Source organism: Sipha flava, unplaced genomic scaffold (genome assembly GCF_003268045.1).
Source record: "Sipha flava isolate LNK unplaced genomic scaffold, YSA_version1 73_pilon_pilon, whole genome shotgun sequence".
NCBI lineage: Eukaryota > Metazoa > Arthropoda > Insecta > Hemiptera > Aphididae > Sipha > Sipha flava.
This window is the reverse complement of record NW_020273613.1, coordinates 2,366,726-2,390,860: the sequence shown is the minus strand read 5'-3', so window position 1 is coordinate 2,390,860 and position 24,135 is coordinate 2,366,726. Positions and strand designations below refer to the sequence as shown.

General features: G+C 28.7%; 3 protein-coding genes across 5 annotated transcripts in view; 1 reads left to right on the top strand and 2 right to left on the bottom strand.

The window, feature by feature from the left end:
* Window positions 1-2,973: 2,973 nt before the first annotated feature.
* LOC112692368 (myotubularin-related protein 6) lies at window positions 2,974-9,048 on the bottom strand. 2 transcript variants are annotated; one of them, XM_025567025.1, is made up of 11 exons: window positions 8,774-9,048; window positions 8,266-8,481; window positions 5,321-5,600; window positions 5,083-5,240; window positions 4,887-5,012; window positions 4,679-4,813; window positions 4,475-4,607; window positions 4,166-4,398; window positions 3,833-4,083; window positions 3,249-3,753; window positions 2,974-3,184 (listed from the first exon to the last, which is right to left on the bottom strand). In XM_025567025.1, exons 2-11 carry the CDS (start codon window positions 8,434-8,436, stop codon window positions 3,038-3,040), a joined length of 2,139 nt encoding a protein of 712 aa, XP_025422810.1. In that variant the 5' UTR covers window positions 8,437-8,481; window positions 8,774-9,048; the 3' UTR covers window positions 2,974-3,037. The 2 variants fall into 2 exon arrangements, with proteins under 2 accessions (XP_025422810.1, XP_025422811.1); XM_025567026.1 differs by lacking the exon at window positions 8,266-8,481.
* Window positions 9,049-10,288: 1,240 nt separating this feature from the next.
* On the bottom strand, window positions 10,289-12,965 carry LOC112692312 (protein phosphatase 1D). Its single transcript, XM_025566942.1, has 5 exons — window positions 12,189-12,965; window positions 11,971-12,105; window positions 11,470-11,888; window positions 11,076-11,401; window positions 10,289-11,002 (listed from the first exon to the last, which is right to left on the bottom strand). Exons 1-5 carry the CDS (start codon window positions 12,487-12,489, stop codon window positions 10,450-10,452), a joined length of 1,734 nt encoding a protein of 577 aa, XP_025422727.1. The 5' UTR covers window positions 12,490-12,965; the 3' UTR covers window positions 10,289-10,449.
* A 342-nt stretch (window positions 12,966-13,307) lies between these two features.
* The window catches only part of LOC112692311 (unconventional myosin-XVIIIa-like), a 40,075-nt gene continuing 29,247 nt past the window's right edge, over window positions 13,308-24,135 (top strand). The window contains exons 1-5 of one of the 2 annotated variants that reach the window (XM_025566938.1): window positions 13,308-13,607; window positions 15,980-16,083; window positions 16,336-16,561; window positions 16,621-17,301; window positions 17,364-17,432. In XM_025566938.1, the coding sequence (XP_025422723.1) occupies window positions 16,355-16,561; window positions 16,621-17,301; window positions 17,364-17,432 (957 nt within the window). In that variant the 5' untranslated portion in view covers window positions 13,308-13,607; window positions 15,980-16,083; window positions 16,336-16,354. Of the gene's footprint in view, window positions 13,608-15,979; window positions 16,084-16,335; window positions 16,562-16,620; window positions 17,302-17,363; window positions 17,433-23,135; window positions 24,008-24,135 lie in introns of those variants that run through there. The other variant, XM_025566939.1, reaches the window with a different exon arrangement.

Here is a 24,135-nt window from a genome sequence, read left to right as displayed (position 1 = left end):
ATTCATCACAATACGAAATACAATTGAGATTTGAAATATCACATTATTGAAATATTGAACAAATTGATACCTGATTACTGCTTATTTCTGAAACGTTATCCGTGTCATTGTCTAGTTTTTGAATTTCATATTTTTTTACACGTCAATTTGCCAAATTATGTCTACATTTTTTTCGGTGTCTGGATAATTTAGACTCTAAATTTTAGAGCACTTTTTATTACCGAAACGCCAATTATTCATAATTATTTTTCACCACAAAAAAAAAACACAATCGGAAGTATCTAAGTTAATTTGGTGTACAGATGAAACGTACATGAACAGAATACCGATGACATACGTGGTACATGTAATCAAGGCCGTAACTGTGGGGAGTCCAGGGGTCCGGACCCACCCGAAATTTTCAAAAGTAGAAACATTTTAGCGGTGAATATAGTTTATTAACTATAAATTGTATTAAATAATAATGTTAGACCTCCCCGAAATTTTTTTGGATTGACAAGTAATATTTTCCACCTTTTTCGAATGAATTATATGCAATCAATTATTATTATGTTGTAAATAATATTTTAATATAATATTATTTTCTTATCATATGTTGATCTATGATTAGCTCTAATTGCTTTCTTATCGCCTGTATAATCGCCAGCTCACGACTTCAATAAATTCTTGCAAATCCGTAGCGTACCTACGCCAGGGCCGGATTTAAACATTATGGAGCCCAGGGCAAAAATATTTTGGGGCCCTAAATGGTCCATAATAAAAATTGCATACCTACCTAAACATAAACCATGCGTAAAATGTATTTATAGTTACAACTAAAAATAACTATTTATGTTAAATAAATTGAACAAGTCATACAGTAATATATTATTTATTTTATTAATAAAAAATATAATCTAAGGCTAAAATATATTTATATTTATAATAAAGAAAATAGTCAATTAAAAGTTAAGATTATTATTACAGTCATTAACCACTTTTATAAATTCTTTTCATGTTTATTATTTATTTACCAACCTATAGTAAAATATTAAATAAATTTATAACTAATATAATAATATTTATTTTACAATTATTAAAAGTAATAATTAATAATATTTGTAATTTGTAATATCCGCAGTAACATGATTTCAAAGATATTTAGATACGAATAAACAAACTTCAAAATATGCTGTAGTACCTACGTATTAATGAAAAAAGTATTTAATTACACCAAAATAGTTAATTAGTAAAATATGTATATACATTAATATCCATTCTCTAATTAATATAATAAATTAATTTTAATATTTTCTACTTCGTATAGATTATTAAAATTATTTAATTTAAAATTTATTATAAATATTATTTACTTATTAAAACAATTGAAAAGTACAGGCCCATGAGTATTTTTGGCTGATCATAATGAAATAGCGAGATTTAGGCGAAAAGTGGAATGTACAAAATAATAAATAATTCACAATAAAGGCATAAATGCTATAAACAGCGATAAGCCGATAGGTAACGATTATAGACGTCTTGAATTTTCCAACATTTTACATTGTGATTACATTATGATTTTTATATATACTCGTATAAACATACACATGTAATTATACAACCCGCAACTTTACGTCACTGATAGTGCAATAATAATGGCTGTAGTTTACTGTAGTACAATTTAATTTATATTTTATACCTAATTAATTTTTATTTTCAAAACTATAATTTTTTTTTAAATATAGTTTGAGAACCCAAATTGCAATTTTTTTATATTTCTGATTCGAGTCTCGGGGACCCCTAAAATTTGGGGGCCCGGGGCATATGCCCTTAATGCCCCCCGTCAAATCCGGCCCTGACTTATGCGCGGTCGCACCTCAATATAACTTGCGATAAAAAAACTTAAAACTCCAGCTGTGGTCACGGGACACTCAAAAAGCGGAAAAAAAATTCACCTAGTGCTAAAAGTCCGATTTTAATTTTGAAAACATATTTGAATTCTTTGTTATCTTTTCTAGGTTATGTAGAAAATCGATTTTTTGTATTGTTTAATTAGTATAATACTAATTTTATTTTATTTTTTTCAAAATTCTCCTTAACTTTCGTGTCACTGAAAAAATTGAATCAAAAATCCGTTTCCTTCATAACCTAGAAAAGAGAATAAGGAATTAAAATATTTTTTTAAAATTAAAATTAGACTTCTGGAAGTATATTATTAAGTTTATTGGTCTAAATGCACGAAAAACGACGAAAAAATTATCCACTTTCAATAGCCTTAAAATGGGATGTTAATAACAAAGTGACACAAAATGAATCGAGTTGCAATGAAGTAATATATGACGAATTTGGAGTTTGATGAAAGGGCATACTATCAGTATTTATAATCAATGGTAGATGATATATATGATATAAAATTAATTTCTAGTAATCTATTAGTATAAAAGAAATTTAATTAAAAAATTACACAAGATAATGTGAGAATAATTTAATTTTTAAACATATGACTATAATTTGTTTTAAGTATAGATGAGAGAACTAAAGAATGAAGATAAAAAAAAAAAAAATGAGCATCTACTTTATTTAACTAGAATGCACTATTTTTTTAAAAATAAATTTAAAAATACTGATTTCTTAATATAAAATATAAATGCAGCTTATACACCTTATACAATTATTTTAACTCACAGATACCATGGTTTACAGTAAAAATATCCAGAAAATATATAATATAATTATTATTACATTTGTGCCATTATCAATCTTCACTTACTTATAATTTACAATAGTTATAACAATATTATAACCTACATAGTCATAATTTATATAAAATATTGTGCAATTATCTTCTAACATTGATTTTAACAACAAAAACAATAATTAATTGATATATAACTATTAAATAATAGGTAATAGTGGACACTTAAACACTAATAAAATAAACAAATGTATAACTGGAATAATACAATTTGTATTTATACATTTTAGTATAAACTGATATTAGACTGGTCTTAATTTTTATAAAACTAATTAATAGTTAATGAATAATAATATGATAAGTTTAAGATGACTCTGTTGATGATCTTGTAACAATTTTACGACATCCATGACAAACTGGTACAGGATCTTGACTTAGATGACCGGGTAATGAAACATTCATATCAATACAGCGGGTGCAAAATACATTTCCACATTTCCAACAATGATACTAAAATAAAGTATATCATAAATAAATAATTAATGATAAAAAGTTTAAATAAATTATATATTACTTTTTTTGTAGAGGAATCTGTAGAACATTCACATGAAACTGGGTCTCTTAAGCTCTTCCATTCAATGGCTACCTTATGAGCTTCATCTAATTTTGGTTCCATAACAGTTAAATTATCAAATGTTTCATTCATTGACTGTATAATATTGTCTTCTTTATTATAACTCATAGGTTCTATACATGTTTCTTTTGAGAACAGACTGTTTTTTACCATATCTGCACCATCAGTTATTTTGCGTTTGAAATATGATAATCTTTTTTGTAGGAACTTCACATGATCATCAAGAGATTTTGTTTGTTCACTAGTAGCAAGTAAAATGTCATATATATGTTCACGAGGATGAACTCCATTTTCAAACCGACAATACATTCCTCGCCAAAATCTTATATTCTGGGGAGATAAATCTGGGCGCATAGTTTCTATTTGAGCACTGTAGAGTGGGTTTAAAAATTCTTTTTTATGTTCTTCAACATAACCCCAGAAAGAAAATGTGCGGTCCTTGAGTCTAAACAATTGTTTAAAAAAAAAAAATAAAATATTAAAATAACTTTTACTTCTAAATATTATAATAATATTTTTATTACTTGAGATCACCACGTTCTTTTTCACAATTACCAATAAAAGTTCCAAATTGACAAGAAGTAACATGGTCGTGTAAAATTAATAAAAATCGTTCATTGAATTCAAAAGTAGTAGGTTGAATCATTGTTAGTTGCCATGTTGCTTCAATAAACTGTGTAAATACGGGAGAGACTTCTTTAGAGTCTCCTGCTATATGACCACATCGATCACTAAATTTATGTCCAAAAGCTAACCAATCTTTTTCGATGAGAGCCTAAAAAGAATACAATAAAATTAAACAATTATTATAATATATTTTTATGTTCAAATATGTATATTTAATTAAGTAATCATACCTGGAAACCTTGAAGTGTACGATAATAAGGGTCTAACATAAGTGAAGCAAGTGAACAGACCTGAGCTGTTCGATCCCATCCATCTGAGCAATGAACTACAACTGACTTACCAACATTAACTGCTTGACATATAAATGCTGATGTGTCAAGAATAGTTTTAATATGACGTAACCAACCACTGCTGTCAAGTCCTCCAATAAATTGTGACATAGACAGATTTCGCTGTTCGCATACTAATAAATTGTTACAACTATTAGTATTAAATGAACATAATCATAGTTTGTAAATTTTTTTTACAACAGTACTTACAATCTACAACTTTGGACAAGCTATTTCTCATAACATGAATATTTTCAATACCTAAGAAATTAAATTTAATATTATCATAGAAGTTTTCATTTTCATAACCTTTCCCTGTTGCTCGATTAGCCATTGCATTTATCTAAAATCAATCAAATAACACTTTTATGATATAATGGATTATATAAATAATTAATATTTTGTTTGAATTACCTTTGGTCTAGTATCAACAACATACATATACTCGCTACCTGGATTGGTATAAAGTATACACGTAAGAAGTTGTTCATCTTCCATACATCTAGCATTAAATCCAGATAATGGTTGTGCACAACGGCAAATAGATGCCTGAAAATTAGTAAATGTACAAAGAATATAATAAGTAATGAAAAACAAAGAAAATATTGTTTTATAATTATACCTTGTTACTATGTAAATAAGTAAGAACAGGTAAACGTTCCTTGCTACGAAACTTTGAACTGCCCACTAAAATAGATGTACTTACAGAAGAGGGAACAAAAAGGAACTTTGGATATGTATCACATAACTGTTAATCATTACCATAAGCATATGTTATAATACAAAATTTAAATTAATTTAAAATCGTTATTATCAACCTGGTAGTCTTGATTTAATGTTGTTAAACTCCAAGATTCATTTGGTACATTCATTCTTTTATACTCTTTTTCTAAATTGAAACTATCCCAACCAGCACTCTTGGATATTTTATCAGAATTTGACTTGTATAAGAAACAATAAAGATCTTCAATTTTTGCTAAACAAAAACATTCAATGTTAAACATAATTAATTTTTATACTTATAATAATAAATTATGTAAAAGCATCAATACATACCAGGTTGACAGAGAACAAGAAGAGAGGTGAATATATTGTGAGAATCTCTTTCTTTTGGTATGACAAATGTGACTGATAAGAATGTTTTGCATCGGATTAATATTGGACAACCAGTAGTCGTTATAGGTAGTTTTTCAACATTGCCTATGTGCATTAATAGCACCCATGATTCTTTATTGTTTTCAGTATCAAAAAATATTAGATGGGTGGCTGTTAAGTATAATGTACCAGCTGATGTTTTCTTGGCATTGTAACGATCTAACATTCGTACATTTTCTATCTAAAATTAATATAAATACAAATTTTTAAATAAATAAATTTAATTAAAAAAAATAATTAGTATATAAGCTTTTATGTGTTGATGGCATATTAGGGTATGAGCTACTTATGCTTATTTTAATTAAAGACAAAGGGTTATACTGTGTTACAAAATTTAATATCAAGAATTGAGTAAGTTTTTTACACAACACTATATCTACAAAATTATATTACTTAAGACACAAAATGTAAGTTATAAATATTAAGTAAAGCAAAATACATGATAAGTATTCAAAAATGAACCACATTTTATGAATAATGAAAGCCTATAAGATGTTGAACATTTTAAAATTCATATATTTATATTTTCTCTAATTTATATTTTTGTACCATGCATTTTATATTTTCAATATGCATAGGTTTTTTATACAGACACCCTAGACTATAACCATCAATATTTTTTGGTAACATTATTAGTATATTGGAAGTTAATTTTCATACAGTGTCATTTAAAATTGTTACTAACCGTTTTACAAATGTTAAAGCCTTAGTTAAAACTTATGTCAATTTACAAATTACTCAAAATAAAATATTAAATATTTAACTTTTATTATTACATAACTTAAATACAATACATAAAATAATTTTAAAATTTTTTTAAGATTTAAGAATTAAACATTTGTTGCATTTCTCTAAATAAGTTATAAATAAGTATAATGAGTTTTTGGACTACAAAATTAATAAATTTGAAATAAATAAAATTATATACTGACCTCAATTTTGCTTATTTTTATTATAGATTCCTTTAAAATATATCTGAAACTCTATAATTTAATTAATATTAAACCAAGAATGAATTTAAGATCTTTATTAATTTGTATTATTTTATAGTTTACTAAACCAAAAATAATAATGATTGAAATAATAAAAATGAAAAATACTACTACACAGTTTTAATGACGCTAGTCTAAAAACAAATTATATTGGAAATAATTCTATAAAAAAATAAAATAATATCTAAAAATGTAACATTTGGAATGTTTTTTTTTTAATTATAATGTTTAAAGCTTGACAGTTATTTACATAAAACATTAAATATATATGCATAAAATATAAATTAAATTAATATTGAGTTAGACAAAATCCAGCATTTAAGTTAATCATAGTATAGAAAATTAAGGATTTAGAAGTAAATTAATACTTTTATCTGAAACAGTTGTGATGGTTAAGACAAAAACCAAATTAAATTCCAAGTATTTCAAGTTCAGATTGTCATTTGATTATATAATCACACAGCACACTTTATAATTATAGAAGGCAGTATGATTAAGGGTACAAAAATATTAATATGTTAAGTAAATATTGTTATGTTAAATAGAAAAATGTATTAGAGGGCACAGGGATGGCTCTAGGGGCAGCCCCTCCAAGCCCAAATCATACTTATAAAAAAATGTATATTGTTAACAAAAAATGCATATTATAATATGAACTATCGCACAAGTATGTAGATAGAGCCATAGAGGTATGATGTTTGAAAGGAGTTTCTCCACACTTCGGAAACTAAAAACCTGGCTTCGTTCAAGAATGACTGAAGATAGATTATCGGCATTATGTCTAATTAATGTATTTCATAAAGTAGATATTCTAAATCAAATAGACCATATTATTGATATTTTTGCCAATTTTAAAAATAGACGACTTGAATTTATGTTGTAATAGTTGTTGTTATTTTTTTTTTATAAGGTTTTGTAAAATTATAACTCCTCCCCCCAACCAAGGCTCTGGAGCCGCCCCTGAGAGGGCATGAACACATATCATTAAGTAGTGACTGACGTGGATGTTGGGAGGATATTATAAAAATAAATATGAAAAAGGTCAAACCAGTTGAATTCAGAGAAACCATCAATAAAGAAGAGCAGAAAAGTTATATTAAAATTATATTTCTACATATCAACAGTACCGACTAAAAGTATGATGCTATAATTTATAAGATCACATCATTATTCACACAGTTGATTGAGCTACCATAAGAAATTGATTTTAGAACTCTGGGTAAAAATAAGTAGATTTCTAATTAAAATTGGTTACGGATAATGGAGAAATAAATAATTTAAATAAGTATTACAATTTCGCAATTAAAATGTGTTAAATGTAAAAATAAATTAAGGATATTTAAATTATCTTAAATTTATTAATATTTATATTAAAATATACACGTGTAATTATATGTGTATATAATTGTTATGCAAGTATAATGTATGCAAAGTGATGTGTTGCAGAATTTATAATACCTAATACATGTTTAAATAATTAATTCAACAAATAGTTATATTTTCACAAAAAAAAAAAAAAAAAAAACATCAAAAAGAATTAATTTAATATTAGATTTTATCAAAATCTATGAAGTATTGGATTAAAATTAGAAAACTTTAATTTCATATTTAAAAACTATATACCTACACTAACTCAAGGAAATAATAATTATTTATCACTATTAGTATTATTATTATATAATAGTTAAAATAAGTTAATACTGCTAACTCTAACAGGTTCACTATGTATTAACACCATATAATCCCATATTTGGTTGCTTTTAAAAAAAGTCAAATGTTATTTAATGTTAATGGGATTATAAGATTTATGATCCTTAATCAGTTCTCTTATTTAACTGAATAACCACGTTGTACCTTTTTAATGACCGAACTGTCCTGTTGCTGTTGCCTGGCCACTTTGGCCATGGCAGCTTCGCGCTGTAACCACGACCTGAAACGGCAGAACAAAGAGTACGATCCGGGAGCTGATGACAAACGATACAGACGGAAGCCGGCCGGTGACACGAACCTGTCTTTTTCAGCCATACAACTGTGTGTGTTACGGTTTAATATACACACTCACTGCGTGTCCTACAAAAGCATGCACAACATCCATGGGTTAGGTCTACTATGATAACTACAGAAATAAAACCAGCTTGCCATAATCTTTCCAAAGGGAGTAAGAAACTCTACAGGTAGGTATTTAAGGGACACAATGTTGGCTAGGATGTGAGAAGGAATCTAGTAATTTAGCACACATGCACAATGTGTTAACCTCAGCCACAAGCACCCAACATAATAATTATTACTTGTATACAAATATTATATTTTCGATTATATTGTTAATATTTAAACAGACATGACATGGTAACATGTAAATTACTTTTGGAGTTTTAATATGTTCCATCTTGGTAATTCAAAGCACATTAATTAAAAATTAAAAAAGGAATAGACTAGATCAATAAAAAATTGGGTTAACTTTTTAAATATACAACTGAAGAGCATAAACAAACAAGAAAAAATATTTATTGCACAACATTATGGGTTGTGATACAACCATTCAAAAGTTGATCAGTCCTAAGCGAATTTAACTATCAATATATCAACATAACATAAAATATGTTTATTTCTAATCATCGCACAACATTATTGGATGTGCAGTACCGTTATCTTTTACAGAGATATGAATAATTGCTTTCGAATTATCGTTTCTCGTGAAAAGTGATAAGCCAGATAATTTACAATGTAGGTAACCAAGACGACAAAACAAATAATAAGTAGTGATAATATCACAGACAATATTCACTATTCAATAATAAGTTTGAAATCTTTAGATTTATTTATATTTGTCAGTTAATTGTCTTATTGACGAGTAAATCTGTCCACCATTGGTTTTTATATTTTTTTAAATAACCATCGTGTGATATTTAGAATATCATGGCCTTCAATAAACAAACTTCAACATTTTCAATAGCAACGATGATTACTGTTAACAGAGCTTTAAAAGTTGCATATTATTTAATGCTAAAATGTTGCTTTTTTGTAGTATTGTATTTTTACCACGGATTTTTCGTTCAGTGTTCTTTCAACATTTAAGTTGATAATAGTAAGCTTCTAGTGAAAAACGTCAAAAATATTAACATAAGTAATTTATGAATATTATAGCTTTAAAAGAAAATTAGCTAATTGTCAAATATTATACTCATAATTAGTTAGTAATTGATGTAAATTACAAGTAACAAATATTTCATAAGGAAATATTCATATTAATATGCGAATAATTGTTATTAAGTTAAATTAATTTATTTTAATCAAATAAAAGTGACTCTATAATTATAAATATTTAGAATTTAAAGATTTTGTAATTCATAAATAATCAAATAATATTCTCTTTATATCATACATAATCAACTCAGAGTTTAATCTAACTTAAAAGTAGCTTCTCATTAGAATTTTTTTTATCTTTTCTAAAACTCTGTGGGTATTTTCCTTTGTTTCCTTGACCTTTATATCAAGTACTGAATGTATTGTTATTGAATATGAATTTGTTGGGTCTGTTTAATAACATATGAATAATTCTAACCTATTATAGTAGGCTGGTTAATACTTACATATTATAATTATATTAAAAAAATGTAATCAAATTTAAATAGAAATATTCTTAAATTTAATTCCAACATTAAAACAACAATTACATTTCACATTTTAAACCTGTCAAGTGTAATGGTAATCAATGACAAAGTAAATATATTATTTATATATTGTTCACAATTAAAAAAATATAATTGTTTTATACATAACTATTAATTAAATTTTATATTATCAACAATTTTTCTTAAAGAAAAAAAAATAATAAAATCATAGACTTTATGAAATTTACAAATTATTAATAGCAATAACTAAAAAAACAAAATAGTCACTAAAAAAAATTATTCAAAGCATTGAATTAGTAAAAAAAAAAGTGATAGATGGATACAATGAGTTTTGAATTGGTAAGGATGATTTTTGTGGTTGAAAAAAGTGTGATAAAATTAAAACAAACATAGAGAAGAGTTATAACTAACATTTAACACTTCTTCTATGACTACGAGTTACCACACCCCCTGGCCATGATGATCTTGATGAAATATTTTTAAATCTTCTACTATATTTTTTTTTGTGTGATCTTAATATTCTAGTCATTGGTGCTGTTAAAGGTGTCTTAATTTTTGACACAGATGTAATCTTAGGTGGAGTTGAAACATCTTTAGGAGTATTGCACTCACATTTATACATTTTTGGAATTCTTCCAGAACTTCTTAATACTACACCTTTAGTCTCTTCAGGTTGTATGGGTTTAGTAGATGATAACAGCCAGGATTCACGAGGTAATTGCTCATTTTCAGAATCACTATTTCCTAACTTTACAGTCTCTTCAGTTTTAATCATCTCATTATTAAGTTTTTGTTTTTTGACAATTTTACCACTGCTTGTACGAGTACATCTTTTTTCAGCTGGTTGACTGATTTTGTTATTACTACTATCTTCATTATTGTTATTATTCAATTTGGCTGATGTTCTAAGTACTTTATTGGTTTTTAAGGGCGGTGTAGCAATAGGTGTACTACAATATCTGTAACAAAGCAGACATTACTAATTTTAATTAACTAATAACAAAAAATAAATAAATTAAAAAATTAACATACGATTTTGATGTACTGGCAAGAGCACAGGATGATTTTAAAAGGTGATCGGTAGGGTACCTAGTAAATATAGCATATCCACTACTTGAACCTTTACCAAATCTTTGAACTTGTGGATCTCCATCAACACACTTGCAATTACTTTTATCTTCACATTTCATATTACCAGTTTGCATTTTATGTTTTAGTAGCACTTGTGGAGCAGGTGGACCAGGTGGATCTAACATTAATGTAATGACTGTAGTATTATCAGCTCGCAATCTAACTTTATTCCATTGTAATATAGCCTTGTCAACAAGATTTTTTGAAGGATTTAACCAATCTTGTTTCTAACATTTTAAAAATAAGTTTTAATATACAAAAATTTAAATATACTTATAAAACAGAAATAGCTTACCTCTAAAGTTTTCATTTCAATATTATGTTTTTCTGTACAAAATACATTTGAAATTGCTACATCTGCTGAAAGAACATTCCATAAACCATCAGTACCAAATATCAAACAACGATGTTTGGCAGGATCTACATTGAATACATCAACATCTGGTTCAGGAGACACAACAAATTTATTATGTTCGGAGTTATAACTCCAAAAGTCACCAAGGGCACGAGCAACAGCTAAGAAAGGTATTTCATCAATAGTAGTTGAACGACGTACAGGACCTTTGTGACCAATACGGGGCCTATTCCATACTACTCGAGGAACACCAGATTTATTAATTACTTTGCCTCCACATTCTTCTATTCTAATTTTTTCTTCAAATGACTCAGGCTTATGATCTCTCGTCAATGGCCTAGCTTTCCAATCTCCATTTTCTGAAATCATACAAATTGAAATAATTTTTACAAGAAATTGACACTAAAAGCAGTAATAATAAATTATTAAAATAAAAGCTACCATCATCTTGATAACCAAGTACTATACAACTATCACCAACATGACCTGTATATATTTTTCCTCTCATAATAAAGGCTATGCTCGCTGTAGTACCCGAAGTATTTGGTAAGCCAGATGGAGTTCTTGGCCATTTATCTAAATAATCAAATACAGTATATGATTAAAATGCAAGTGTAAAAGTATACTAACACCTATGTAGAATTTATAAATGTAGGTACCTAGATTTTTCCACATTTCAATATGAGTGTTTACATAACCATTGCGAATAGCTCTTAGAACATCGTCATCATTTTCTGACCAGAAAGCATCGTCCTTAATGATGGTGTCAAGTAAATGATCCTTTGCGTATGCAGCTGCTTCTGAACCACCGTGGCCATCGAATATTCCGAAGAACGCGTACTCCAGGTCTTTCATATCGGGCGTCTGTTGGTAGGCCACAGAAAACATATCCTCCATGTATTTCCTGCCGCCCTGGTTGCAGTAACCAGTCACCCGCAGATTTACACCGATGCCAGGCATCGTACTGATCGGTTTCGTCGAAAATACGAGGTCCAAGTGCGTATGTGTATGTGTGTGTGTGTGTGTGTGTGCGCCCGTGTTCGTACGCACCGTTTACGAGTAGGGGAAACCAGGGATCGCCCTGTCAAGAGGGAAACGTACTCAAAAACGACGAGTTTCCGACGGAAGCGTAACGACGTTTGAACGGTGGAGTCTTTCGAAGGGTCCCAGTTCGCGCGTCGACGACGCACGCACAAACGGCACGGACGGCGCGAGACAAATGGCGTGCAGTGAAGCCAGGCGACGATGACGTTCGCGGGCCGCGGCGCGCGACGGATGTTCTCAAGCGGGCGCAGGACGGACGCGGGAAACGGCGAAAATTTTTTATCGTCGACCCGATACAGTGGCCGTCGTCGCGAAAAGTACGTCCGTCGGGACGTGTTGGAGCGTTAGAATCTAGATCGCGTTTAATAACGAATTTGTGTTTTTGAAGTGCACTGCCACACATCCGTTCTGTTAACGACGCAATCACGGATTTCCCGGGACCCGCGCAGTTGGCTGCACCGGTGCCTTGACGGGCGGTGCGGGACAATAGATTTTCGTGCATGCCGCCGCCGTCGTCCGGCTCCTCCGCTGCGCCGCGCCGCGTCCACGTCGACGGCCGTGTTTAATCACAACGAGTGCGCATGTGCGCGCGCGTTTGTGTGCGTTGTCCGATGTGTTCGTGTGCGTACGTGCAAAGTGGCGCGCGCACACCATTTGCCGCCGCCGCAATCACCTCACGGATCATCCCGTAGAAACGAGATTGGGGGAAAAAAAAAAAAAAAAATACAAAAAATATCACAATAATACAAACATATAACTTTATGTGATAACGCTTCACGGCCTGGGACGGTCCGAGCGTCCGAAGGTGTTTGTTATTGTTTTCCTCCTAAAGTGCAATTCCTTTCACAATATTATTGTTTTTACCAATTTGTTTGTTTACCTATCAGATAGAAATATTTATATTATTACTTTCCAATCGTTCCGTTACGTCAGTCGCCTTTCGATGACGATGTGTACCAGTTGATATTGTCAGTTTTATGTCAATACGTTTACCCGTTCCTCCGGTTGACACGGTCTGCAGTGAGATTTCTGTAGTAAGTATTTTCCCGATTGTATGATACGTATAAATATATACTTAAAAAATAATTGTATTTTTTAAAATTTCGTCAACGTATAACAACCTTATTACAGAGGACCTTTCATCTCTTGTATACTAATGTTTTGATACTCAATGGCCAAGGTTAGTTTTCCATTTGATGATTTTAAACATTATCCTATGACTACCCCTAATTGTGTAGTTGAATTACCTCCTATTGAGCAAAATCTATTTTCTACATAATCTAAATGTTTGTTCATATTGTTTGTATGGCTTTTCTGTACACTATATTATATTGATTTGCTTAAGTTTATTTGACAGTATCTGTCATTGATTTTTAATTATTTATTACAATATAATTTGTTATGTTTAATTGATTACTCTGAGTAATTTTGTTATGATTATTGCAGGATATTATATAATTTTGATTTTTTTTTAATGAATTTATATTGGCTATCATTCCAGCCGTTACTCAGATAGAAAATTATTATCTTATACAATTATCACATGTATTATCAATCCAATTAGGTATAGTAATTGCACTTGGGTTAATTGATCTATTACATAAAAACATTAAACGACAATGAATGTATGATAAATTAGATTTATATAATTATTGTTTATTCATTATTTTATTAATTCACTTTAATTTGTATGAATGAATAACTACAAATTTTGTTCATTTTATCTTTTTTAAATTGTATTATATAATTTGTTTATTTTGGTATATTATATCAATTTACAAGTTCAGATTATAATTTGCGGCCCTGAACCAAACAATTTTAGGGGCTTATAACCATAATCAAAATATTGGTGACCTACACATAAATATATTTCTGAGACAAAAATAAATTATATTCTAATTTATAAATGCATTTCTTACTTTTTTAAATATAAAAATTTGTATAAATTATTTATTCTTGTTTTTTGGGAAGCAAACCCTTTAATTATATCATCGGTATTAATTACCTCCAAAATATCATTCTTTGAACATAAAACCATTTACATTTTCTTGAGAACTGCTCATTCCGTATTTTTTTTTTATTTAAGCTAAAAAAAGAGTGAAAAAAACCAACAAAAAGAACTTACTATCCACCAGGGGCCCACTATTGTTTGATATCCATAGTGGGTCTGGGGCTATGGCTTCCTTTGCCCTTCCCCCCCTTTAATCCAGGCTTATCAATTTAATCTAATGATAGTATAAAATTACATAAATATAGTCCTTTTTAATTATTTCAACAAATCAAATGTCAAACTATTTATTGTTTTTTTATTCCTGTTTAATTTTTACAGTAGACAACATAATTTGGTAGAGCTGAAACCTATAAATTATAGATCTACAATTTTGTATTCTTACTTATATATTTTTAGGGTTTGGATGAAGCAAACAATTCTGATATATTTAAATATCTTTCTATACATTATAATATTGTTTAAAATGAATAACAATATGACTTACACAATCAAATAGAAAGAAAAATTTCTACAATGAAAGAGAGTAATGGATTCTGTTTAAATTTGTTATTTGAGTACAAATAATTATTTATAATTGGTATTTACCTATATATATTATGTTTATCCTATTCATCATTTCCAAATTTTGTTACAGATATTTAAGATATTTAAGATATAAGCCTTATAAGTATTATGAAAATTATAGTATTCATATTTGTTTTCGTTGTAGTAATTTTAGTTCATGCATAATTCTTTCATTTTTTATTGGAGTTATTCAATACCAATGACTTATATGGTCTTGATTCACAAGTATATAGATATCATCTAAATATTTACTAGTTTTCATTTCTCATCTACCTATAATATAAAATTATCTAAAGTAACTAAGATAAAAAAGAATTAGGTTTCAATATTTTTATCAAATATAATCAATATAATATATTATCTAAGTTAAATTTTAATGTTATATTATTTTGTAAATACAATATTTTTTTAAAATCACAAAGTAATTAAAATGTTTACCTATATTTTAACATTAATTTAATATGGAATTAACATTATATTTAAATATTAATTAATATTTGCATTTCAGTTACTAATGATTTGTTTATGAAACTATTATTAATTAAATATTTTTGATTTTGTAAAATTAATTTGCATGCTAAGTAAATTGTATATTTTACAAAACTACAATACCAAAATACTAATTAAAATAGTAAAGATGATTAATCAAATTTTTTCATTGAATTTTCATAATTTATTAAATATATTTTTATCCTATTAATGTTATATAAATAATATTAGTACACAATAAATAGTTTGGAAGATAAATTTTATAATGTTTAATTTTAAATATATAATGTATATAAAAATAGAAAGAAGTATAGAATGATGAATTTCTATTATATTTTTCAGAACAAGAAACCATGGTAATTAAGCTTCTTTTCTTTATCAATGTATTTCTAATTTTGCCAGATGATTCAGTTCAATGCCTTTTTAGAATGACAGAGTAGCTTCAGGTAATAATTGTGTGTAATATATATATATATATATATATTAGTGGTATATACTATATATTTTCCTACCTTAAATAATGAACTATTATTGACATGATTCATATGATAGTGTTGGGAATAGTTTTACTTACATCTGTATAGTTTCTTATAATTTATCTTTATTTGTTAAGCAATCTGTTTGATTGTTAGCTGTGGTTATTTATTAAAATTTAATACTAATTAAAACATTAATACAACTAATTAATTATTTTTTAGGACCATAAATAAATTCATAATGTTCAACTTTATGAAAAAAAGTTCAGGTTCCCACAGTGTGGTGAACAATGGTAGCACATCTGGATATGGATCACAGGGTTCAGCTAATAATCAAATTGAAGAGAAAGAACAAAGGAAAAAAATGAAGAAAATGCGAAAAGAAAAAGAGAAAAGAGAAAAAGGCAGTTTTAGTATGTCTTCTGATGATTTGTTAAGATTAGATGAGGTTAGAAAAAAAATTATATTATTGTTACAAAATCTATAAAAAATTTATAATTTTTAAAGGTAAGAAAGTCATTGAAATTACGCACAAGGCGTAAAGAAAAACAAAAATTACCGAGTGGAATAACTGCAGATTACAGTGCCAACTTTTTTGCTCCATTAAATCGTGATGAGACTGATGAATCTGTTCAAACCCCCCCTCTACCACCACGTCGTGGTATTCTTAAACCTCCACCAATTTTAGAACATGGACCATTACAAGATCTTGATTCAGATTCTCTTCTACAAACTAATACATTAAAAAATGAATTAATTGTGTATGAAAATGTTCCAAGAGTATCAAGTATCGATAGCCTTACGGATTCAACTACAAATAGTAGTTTTGCTACACCATTTAATCTCAGTCCTTCTGGCAATGACTATTTAACTGATGAATTTGATGACAATCTAAAACTTCCATGCGTTCCAGTTATCAAAGTTGAACCTCGAATATTAACCATTAATAGAAGAGCAGGTCCTGGTAGTGATTTTGGGTTTTCATTAAGACGTGGTTTAGTATCAGAAAATCCTACTAAAAATTTGAAACCAGTGATTTTTGCTGAACCAGGACAAGACAAAACACATTATACTGGACTTCTTCCTGGAGATAAATTGCTTGAAGTAAATGGAAGTCCAGTTTCTGAGAAAAATAGAGATGAAATTATTGACATGATTAAGTCATCAGAAACAAGTGTTGTTGTGAAGGTAATGCAGTTTATATTATTTACTGTAAGAGTTATTATTATTAGTTACTATCTTAATTATAGGTAGAACCAGCATTAGAACTTAATGAATTGAGTCAAAAATATTTAAGCAGTCAAAATGGAAATACCTTGGTAAGTAAATAATATTAACTGTAAAGTTTATTATTAAGTAATATAAAATATGTAACTCAAGGTTCAGAAAACTTTTATGTTTTGTGTGGTATATTGATTAATTTTGAAGTATCTTGATGATTAAAATCTACAAATATAAATTTTTTCATTGTTTTAATGTGATTTAATGTTAAAAACATAATTTCATTAAACTTTTAAGTAATTTGGGATCAAGTATAAGATGAAACTAACTTAACTGATATAAAGTTTTTTTTGCATCTAATGTTGAGTTTTAATTTATAATTTATTCATTTATTTATTTATTTGTTTATTTAACGCCAATCGGCATTTCAAGAGATTTACAATACAAGTTATATATTGAAAGATTACAGTAATAATAGTGATAAAGTAATCTTGTAGAAAAGACAGGTGAAACATTGTAGTATACAGAGCAATCAACTAAATATTTAGTACAAATAAAAAAAAAAAAAAAAAATAGTTGATTAAGGAAAATTGATGATTTTTGAAATGTTTTATATTAAATGTATGAACATTTTTAAATTAATAGTAGCATTAAATTAAATATTTTACAAGAAAGTTAAGCAGAATTCATGTCCAATATTTAGTAGTCATAGAAGTATGTCCGGTTGTATTAATGCTTTATTGTATATAATTTTGTAGTATATATTTAATGTTCATTTGTTGGAGCAATAAAACATATCTTTTTAAACATTTTATTGATAGTATTCTAGGTAATTTAAGAAAAATATTCCCCACAGTATAAATATTTTTATTTAAAATGAATAAAATATTTTTTTATACTAATTAAGTTTGCAAATTAATTTATTAATATAATTTAATTTATTTATAATATGAAAATAATAGTCTTGATTTCTGAAAGGTAAGTGGAGTACTTAAGTGTATAAATATAATTAGTGTTCTAGATTTCTAAGTAGTATTATATACCCGGACTCAAAGTACATTATAGGGACTATTATATAATATAGATATTGGTTATCTGATTCCTGTAAGAAAATTATAACCAATGTTTGGATTAAATATAAATAATGACTAATAAAATAATTTTATGTATGAAAATGGGTCATACGAATAATCTAAATCCATTTATATAATTTTTTTTTTTAATTTTTAAATTAACATAAGTTTAAATAAATAAATCATACAATTATTTTTCAATTAAAATATAATTAATTTATGATATACATATTTTGATAAGGATTTTCATTATGTTAATTCTAATTTACCAAAACTTTAATTTAAATTGTTCAATGTATAAAAAACAGTTTTATATAAACACAGCAATGAATATTTTGTTTATAATAATGAATGGAAAATAAAAAATATAAACTACTAAAAAATAATGCTATTTTTTAATACGATACATTATTTTAATAATACTTAACAAAACAAAGTAACAAATATTTATCATTGTTGTTTGCTTTGGTTGACATGTGACGATATTGTGATGGGTACATGAAAATATTTCAAGGCCAAAGATTTGCTAAGATTCAATTTATGTAAAGTTTTTGGTATTCTATTGATCATTGTACAGTATAATAATGATAATATATTACAAAATTAATTTTTCAGTCTTTTGAATGTTTAAATAAATCATGTTCTTTTTACAAGAATACACAAGACAGTGGTCGCACATGGTCAAATAACTAAAAATTAATTAAATACATGGTGCGGGGTTGGTCGGAACAGTAGTTCAAGTTGTTTGCGTGATCTGCTTGCCCGAGACCGATGTGTAATCGCAAATATTATTCAATATTTTAAATGTGTACGTTTTTTTTATCTTTCTCTCTGGCACCACAACTTTTCTAGAGTTTTTACCGCCATTGACACTTCTTTCCATTCTTCTCGATTTTGTACTTTTTGTTTCTAATTTGGTATCCCTAATTTCTCTAAGTACTTTAATAATGTGTAAATTATTTTGAATATATTCAATTACAAGTATAATAGTTCTTTATAAATTACCCTATATAAAGAACTATTATAATTGTAATTGAATTTATTATAAACAATTTTTAAATTTATGGTATACTTTAATCTTATTTTTATTTTTATGCCTAATATTTTGGTAGAGTTGAATAACATTGTTTTTCTAAATTTAAGACTAGGAAATGAAAAGCTAAATTTTTTAAAATGTTTATTTGTTCTGTATGATTTTTAAGGGTAGTGATTAGTGTCTATTTCATACCTTTAAAATATAATCATAACCATGCTCATATAGGGTATATTATGAATATCTATTATACCTATCATATTGAAATATGTATAGGTACAAAATATAATTCACAAATTCGAAACTCGTTATATTAAAAAAATGTTGATATATTTATTAGGTATCTATAATATTAATAATATTTTACTCCTTTAAAAAAAAAATAAAAAAAAAAATACACATTTTTGGTTACCTCATTAGTAGGACAGAGGACTTGAAGCATTTGCATATTTGTTTTGCACAGTCACAAAAAAAGCAGAGTACGAAACAAATACGTTTCATACTTTCACAAAGCTAGTTTTGAAAATTTATTTTACATATAAATGCATATTTTGAGTCCTTTTTGTTTTTATGGCATATTTTACACTTTTATACGCTATTTTATACTTTTTAAGACATATTAACTTAAATTGATTTTTTCCAAAGTAACATTTTTATTTCAAACAATACAGTCAAAATGTTTAGATAAAAATGTATTTATTTTTAATTTTTGTCGTATATGGTTTTTGATTGTCCACGGGCACACATTTTTCCTAGAAGTGATAACGATCTAACGTCGTTTCTGTAGAGAAAATTAAGAAAATTAAGTAAAATGTATTTTGTTTATTTGGCTATGATATATAATATATTTAAATTATGGAATTGTTTTGCCTTGTTTTTTAATGATATTTATTTTATTAATGCTTTTAAATAAAAATTTAAGTGCACAAGTGCTTGCATATTTAGAGCTTCTTTAGAACTACAAGTCTTCTGCCCTACTCATTAGCAATGGTAAATTTTATTTTAATACACATGTTTAAACAATTTGTAGTGTGTGTTAAACATCAAATATTTTGACTGCACCTTAATTATTTTCTTGGGATATTATAATATATAGGTATAAGTGTAAAATATTGTTTTATAATATTTAATCCTGAATGAACTGTGTATATCATTATTGATGTTAGTTATCTAATGTGTAGTACAGAAACCATCTGATCGTATATAATATATTTTATGTATTTAATGATAACTTAGTACCTGTTTTTTGTATTGTCAAACCTAGAAGATTACACTTATACACATCTACGTAATTTTTGATTAAAATAATTTTTTGATGATTCGTCATTTACGCAGTTACAATTTATTATAATTTGATGATTTTTTATTATGGATGATTACTTCAGTTTAACTATCGATTTTACTAACTAACATTTAATTGCGGATGACAAAAACATCAGAAAAAGAAATGAATAATATAATAATGAAAAATTAGTATTTGTTAAAATATAATATTGCCTATTCACCTTCATAATGTAGTACTGTTTATATCATATATGAACATATATTGTGTTCATCTATGGTTGTCGCTGAAATAATTTTCATACTACATTTTTGCATATTATTTTTTAGTATATTTATCAGTTAAACTATATAGGTACCTAAGTTGAATTGTTTTCTTTATCTTTGTCACAATATCTTTGACGTCATAATCAATTGCGATGTTTTTCTCTGTAAGAAACATATTCAAACAACTGAATAACTATCTTAAGGTTAGAAATGCTAACTTGGGATAATTTATTTTGTACGTTGAAAATATTAGTACTAATGAATTTTAATACGAATACGTAAACGATGAACAACACGGTGTGTATAAATATATATATATATTATACCATATAATTTAATTTCTAATTTTCAGTTATTATTTCAATTTTAATTCGTGTTCATATTTAATTATATTCAGTGTTAAATGATTATAGAAGTAGAACATTTTGTTATCAGATAAATGATTTTATGTTTATAAAATTAAGTGAAATCTACATATAATGTAGATTTAAATGGTATGTATTGTATAAGTAGGTTGGTTATTTATGTTGTTTAGGATTAACATACCTACAGTGTTTACTTAGTTATTATTTTATAATTTTGCATAGATAACGAAAATTTATGTCATAAAGTATTTTCAGTATTGAGTATCAGCTTAAATTCCTATACCTAGGCAATCGCATTAATTATTTTAAATTATTGTCTAGTATTTTTTTAGGCGTTGTAGGTATTATGTTTTTTTTTTTTAATTCAAATTCTTGTGTAGTAATGAGATGACGCATAAAAACATTAATGTTTTATTTTCATAAAAATGGTTTCAATAGAAATCGTAATAATGTAAAATAATGTAGCTATCGCTATGTAATTATTTCAAATTTTAATTTATTTATCAAAATTAGAGCTCGGATGATTATGACTTAGCATATTTTTTTTGTGCCACCAAAATTATACCCTTAAATGAAATAAATTGGATTCGCGAAATCTCGATTGCAAATATGCAAATTTATCTTGCATATTTTTACATAATTGACATTTTTAAGCATATAAATGGACTTATCGATTGTTTCTAGATTAAGTAACATACATTTTATAAATTATAAGTATAATATTAAAAATTGTCTATATTATTATAAATTATCAATCATTATCGTAAATTGTGTTATTTTCAGTCTTCAAAAACTTCTTGTCAGATCGTCGAAGGTCCTTCAATTTTGAAAATATTAGTAAAATTATTGTTGTACAGTGTAATCCTGATACTTAAAGTATTTAACCTATATAAAATTTAATTTTAATAGATCGAAAACTATTTAATTTTTATTTTCATATTTATTGGCTGTGTTTTTTTTATAATAAAGTAATTTTAAATACACATTCAAAAGGGTATTTACATTTTTTGAATTAATATTAACCTTTTTTTTTTACATATATTTGTTGAAAAAATAAATATATTTAATACATTTTATGGCATATAATTGCATATTTTGATATTTTATAATGCATATATTTATGAAATGTTGGTCATTACATCCGAGATCTAATCATAACGGTTAGGTAGAGTACATATCCCACACTGGAAGTACGTATAACTTAGGCAAACTGGAGCTATACGTTGCAATTCGAAATCTCATCGTGCGTGTAATTAGTCGTACACAATACGATCAAAAAGTTTTTGCGGCGTTTGAAAAGGCAGTCGAGTGTGTTGTTGAAACGTGTCGTTAGGTCAGAAAAATATTGCGTAAGATTTGTTCGTACAATTTAGTAACAGGACAACGAAAGCAAGGAGAAAAAAAATAACAATAGGTACACGGTTTCAATATAATTATTGGTGTTCGGAGTAGAAAATGATATTAAAACCGCGCGAAAGAGAAACGAGAAAAAAACGCTCTCCTCAGACTTCTTAACGTATTATTATTATTATTATTAATACTACGATAATTTAGCGCGCGGAGGGGGATGTACACACGTTTACGCGTAATAACGTTTAAAACGCGTCTCGAAACGCACAAGTTCGAACTCGGTTCTCGAACGGGTGCAGTGTTAATTTACCAATTAGGCTGCCGTTTATCGTTTCGTTAAGGATTCGACTCGTCTCCGCGCCCAGTCGCCCCTTCCGCGGCGGTTGCGCGCGCGTTCTTTTCCGCCGTACACCGGTGGCTCGCGTCGTCGATCTGAAGATAATCAAACGGCCGAGGTACGCGCGACAACGCGTCGAGTGTTCCGTCCGCCGCGCCGCGTCCGACTAGCGTGTGCCGTGCGAGACCATCGGTCCGGCAGTGGAATGGTGATAGTAGCCAGACGTGCACGAAGTAGTTAGTAGTAGGCGCACCGCGGGCAGCGATCGTCGTCGCGCGACCCCGTCGTACGTTACGGTACTACGCGCACGGAACATAACAAAACACCGGTCGGACCCGCGCGCACGTGCCCGAAATAAATTACCGTCGGCGTGTTTCGCGGTCAGAAATTTTTTTTTTTAATCGACTTTCCCCTCGTTATCTACTACTATTCAACCGGAGCCGAACATGTCTCGTCGAACAGTAGACTAATTGATCGCGGTCGCAGCGTGCGTCCTCAGCAGTGTTTTCGGTACGCCTCCGGCCCGCAAATGCTGACCATGCCGCCGCCGCCGCCGAGCGCACTGCAAGGAGGAGGACAGCGGTCGTCGGCGGGCGCTCCCAAAGTGGTCGGGGAAATATTGAAACGCGCCGCGACCGCCGAAGGGACGACCGCCGCGGCGGTCCGGAAACGCGGCGCCGCCGCCGCCGCCGCCGTAGAACAGCAACCGACTCACTACGCGCCCGCGGCCGCTGCCATGGCGTTGGCCAAGGACATGGTCGTCACCGGCCGCAAGCTATCGGGCGGCGGCGGCGGCGCCCCGTTGCAGCAGCGCAGCCCTAAAACAGCCCGGGCGTCCGGTATACCGGTGGTCCGGGCCAAACCGGTCCCGCCCTCGGTGTCCAAGAGAACGGTAGCCGACGACGGCAGGAAACAGCAGCCCAAGTCCAAGTGCAGCTATCGGCCCACGTCCGCCGAACGCGTCAAGGTACGACACACTGCTCGGTAATATATTGTCACGGCCGCGCGTTTGTCGTCGTCTTCGTCGTCGTATGCGTATTATTACCGAGTCGCGAACGAGGGCAATATGTATATTATTATTATTATTATTATTAT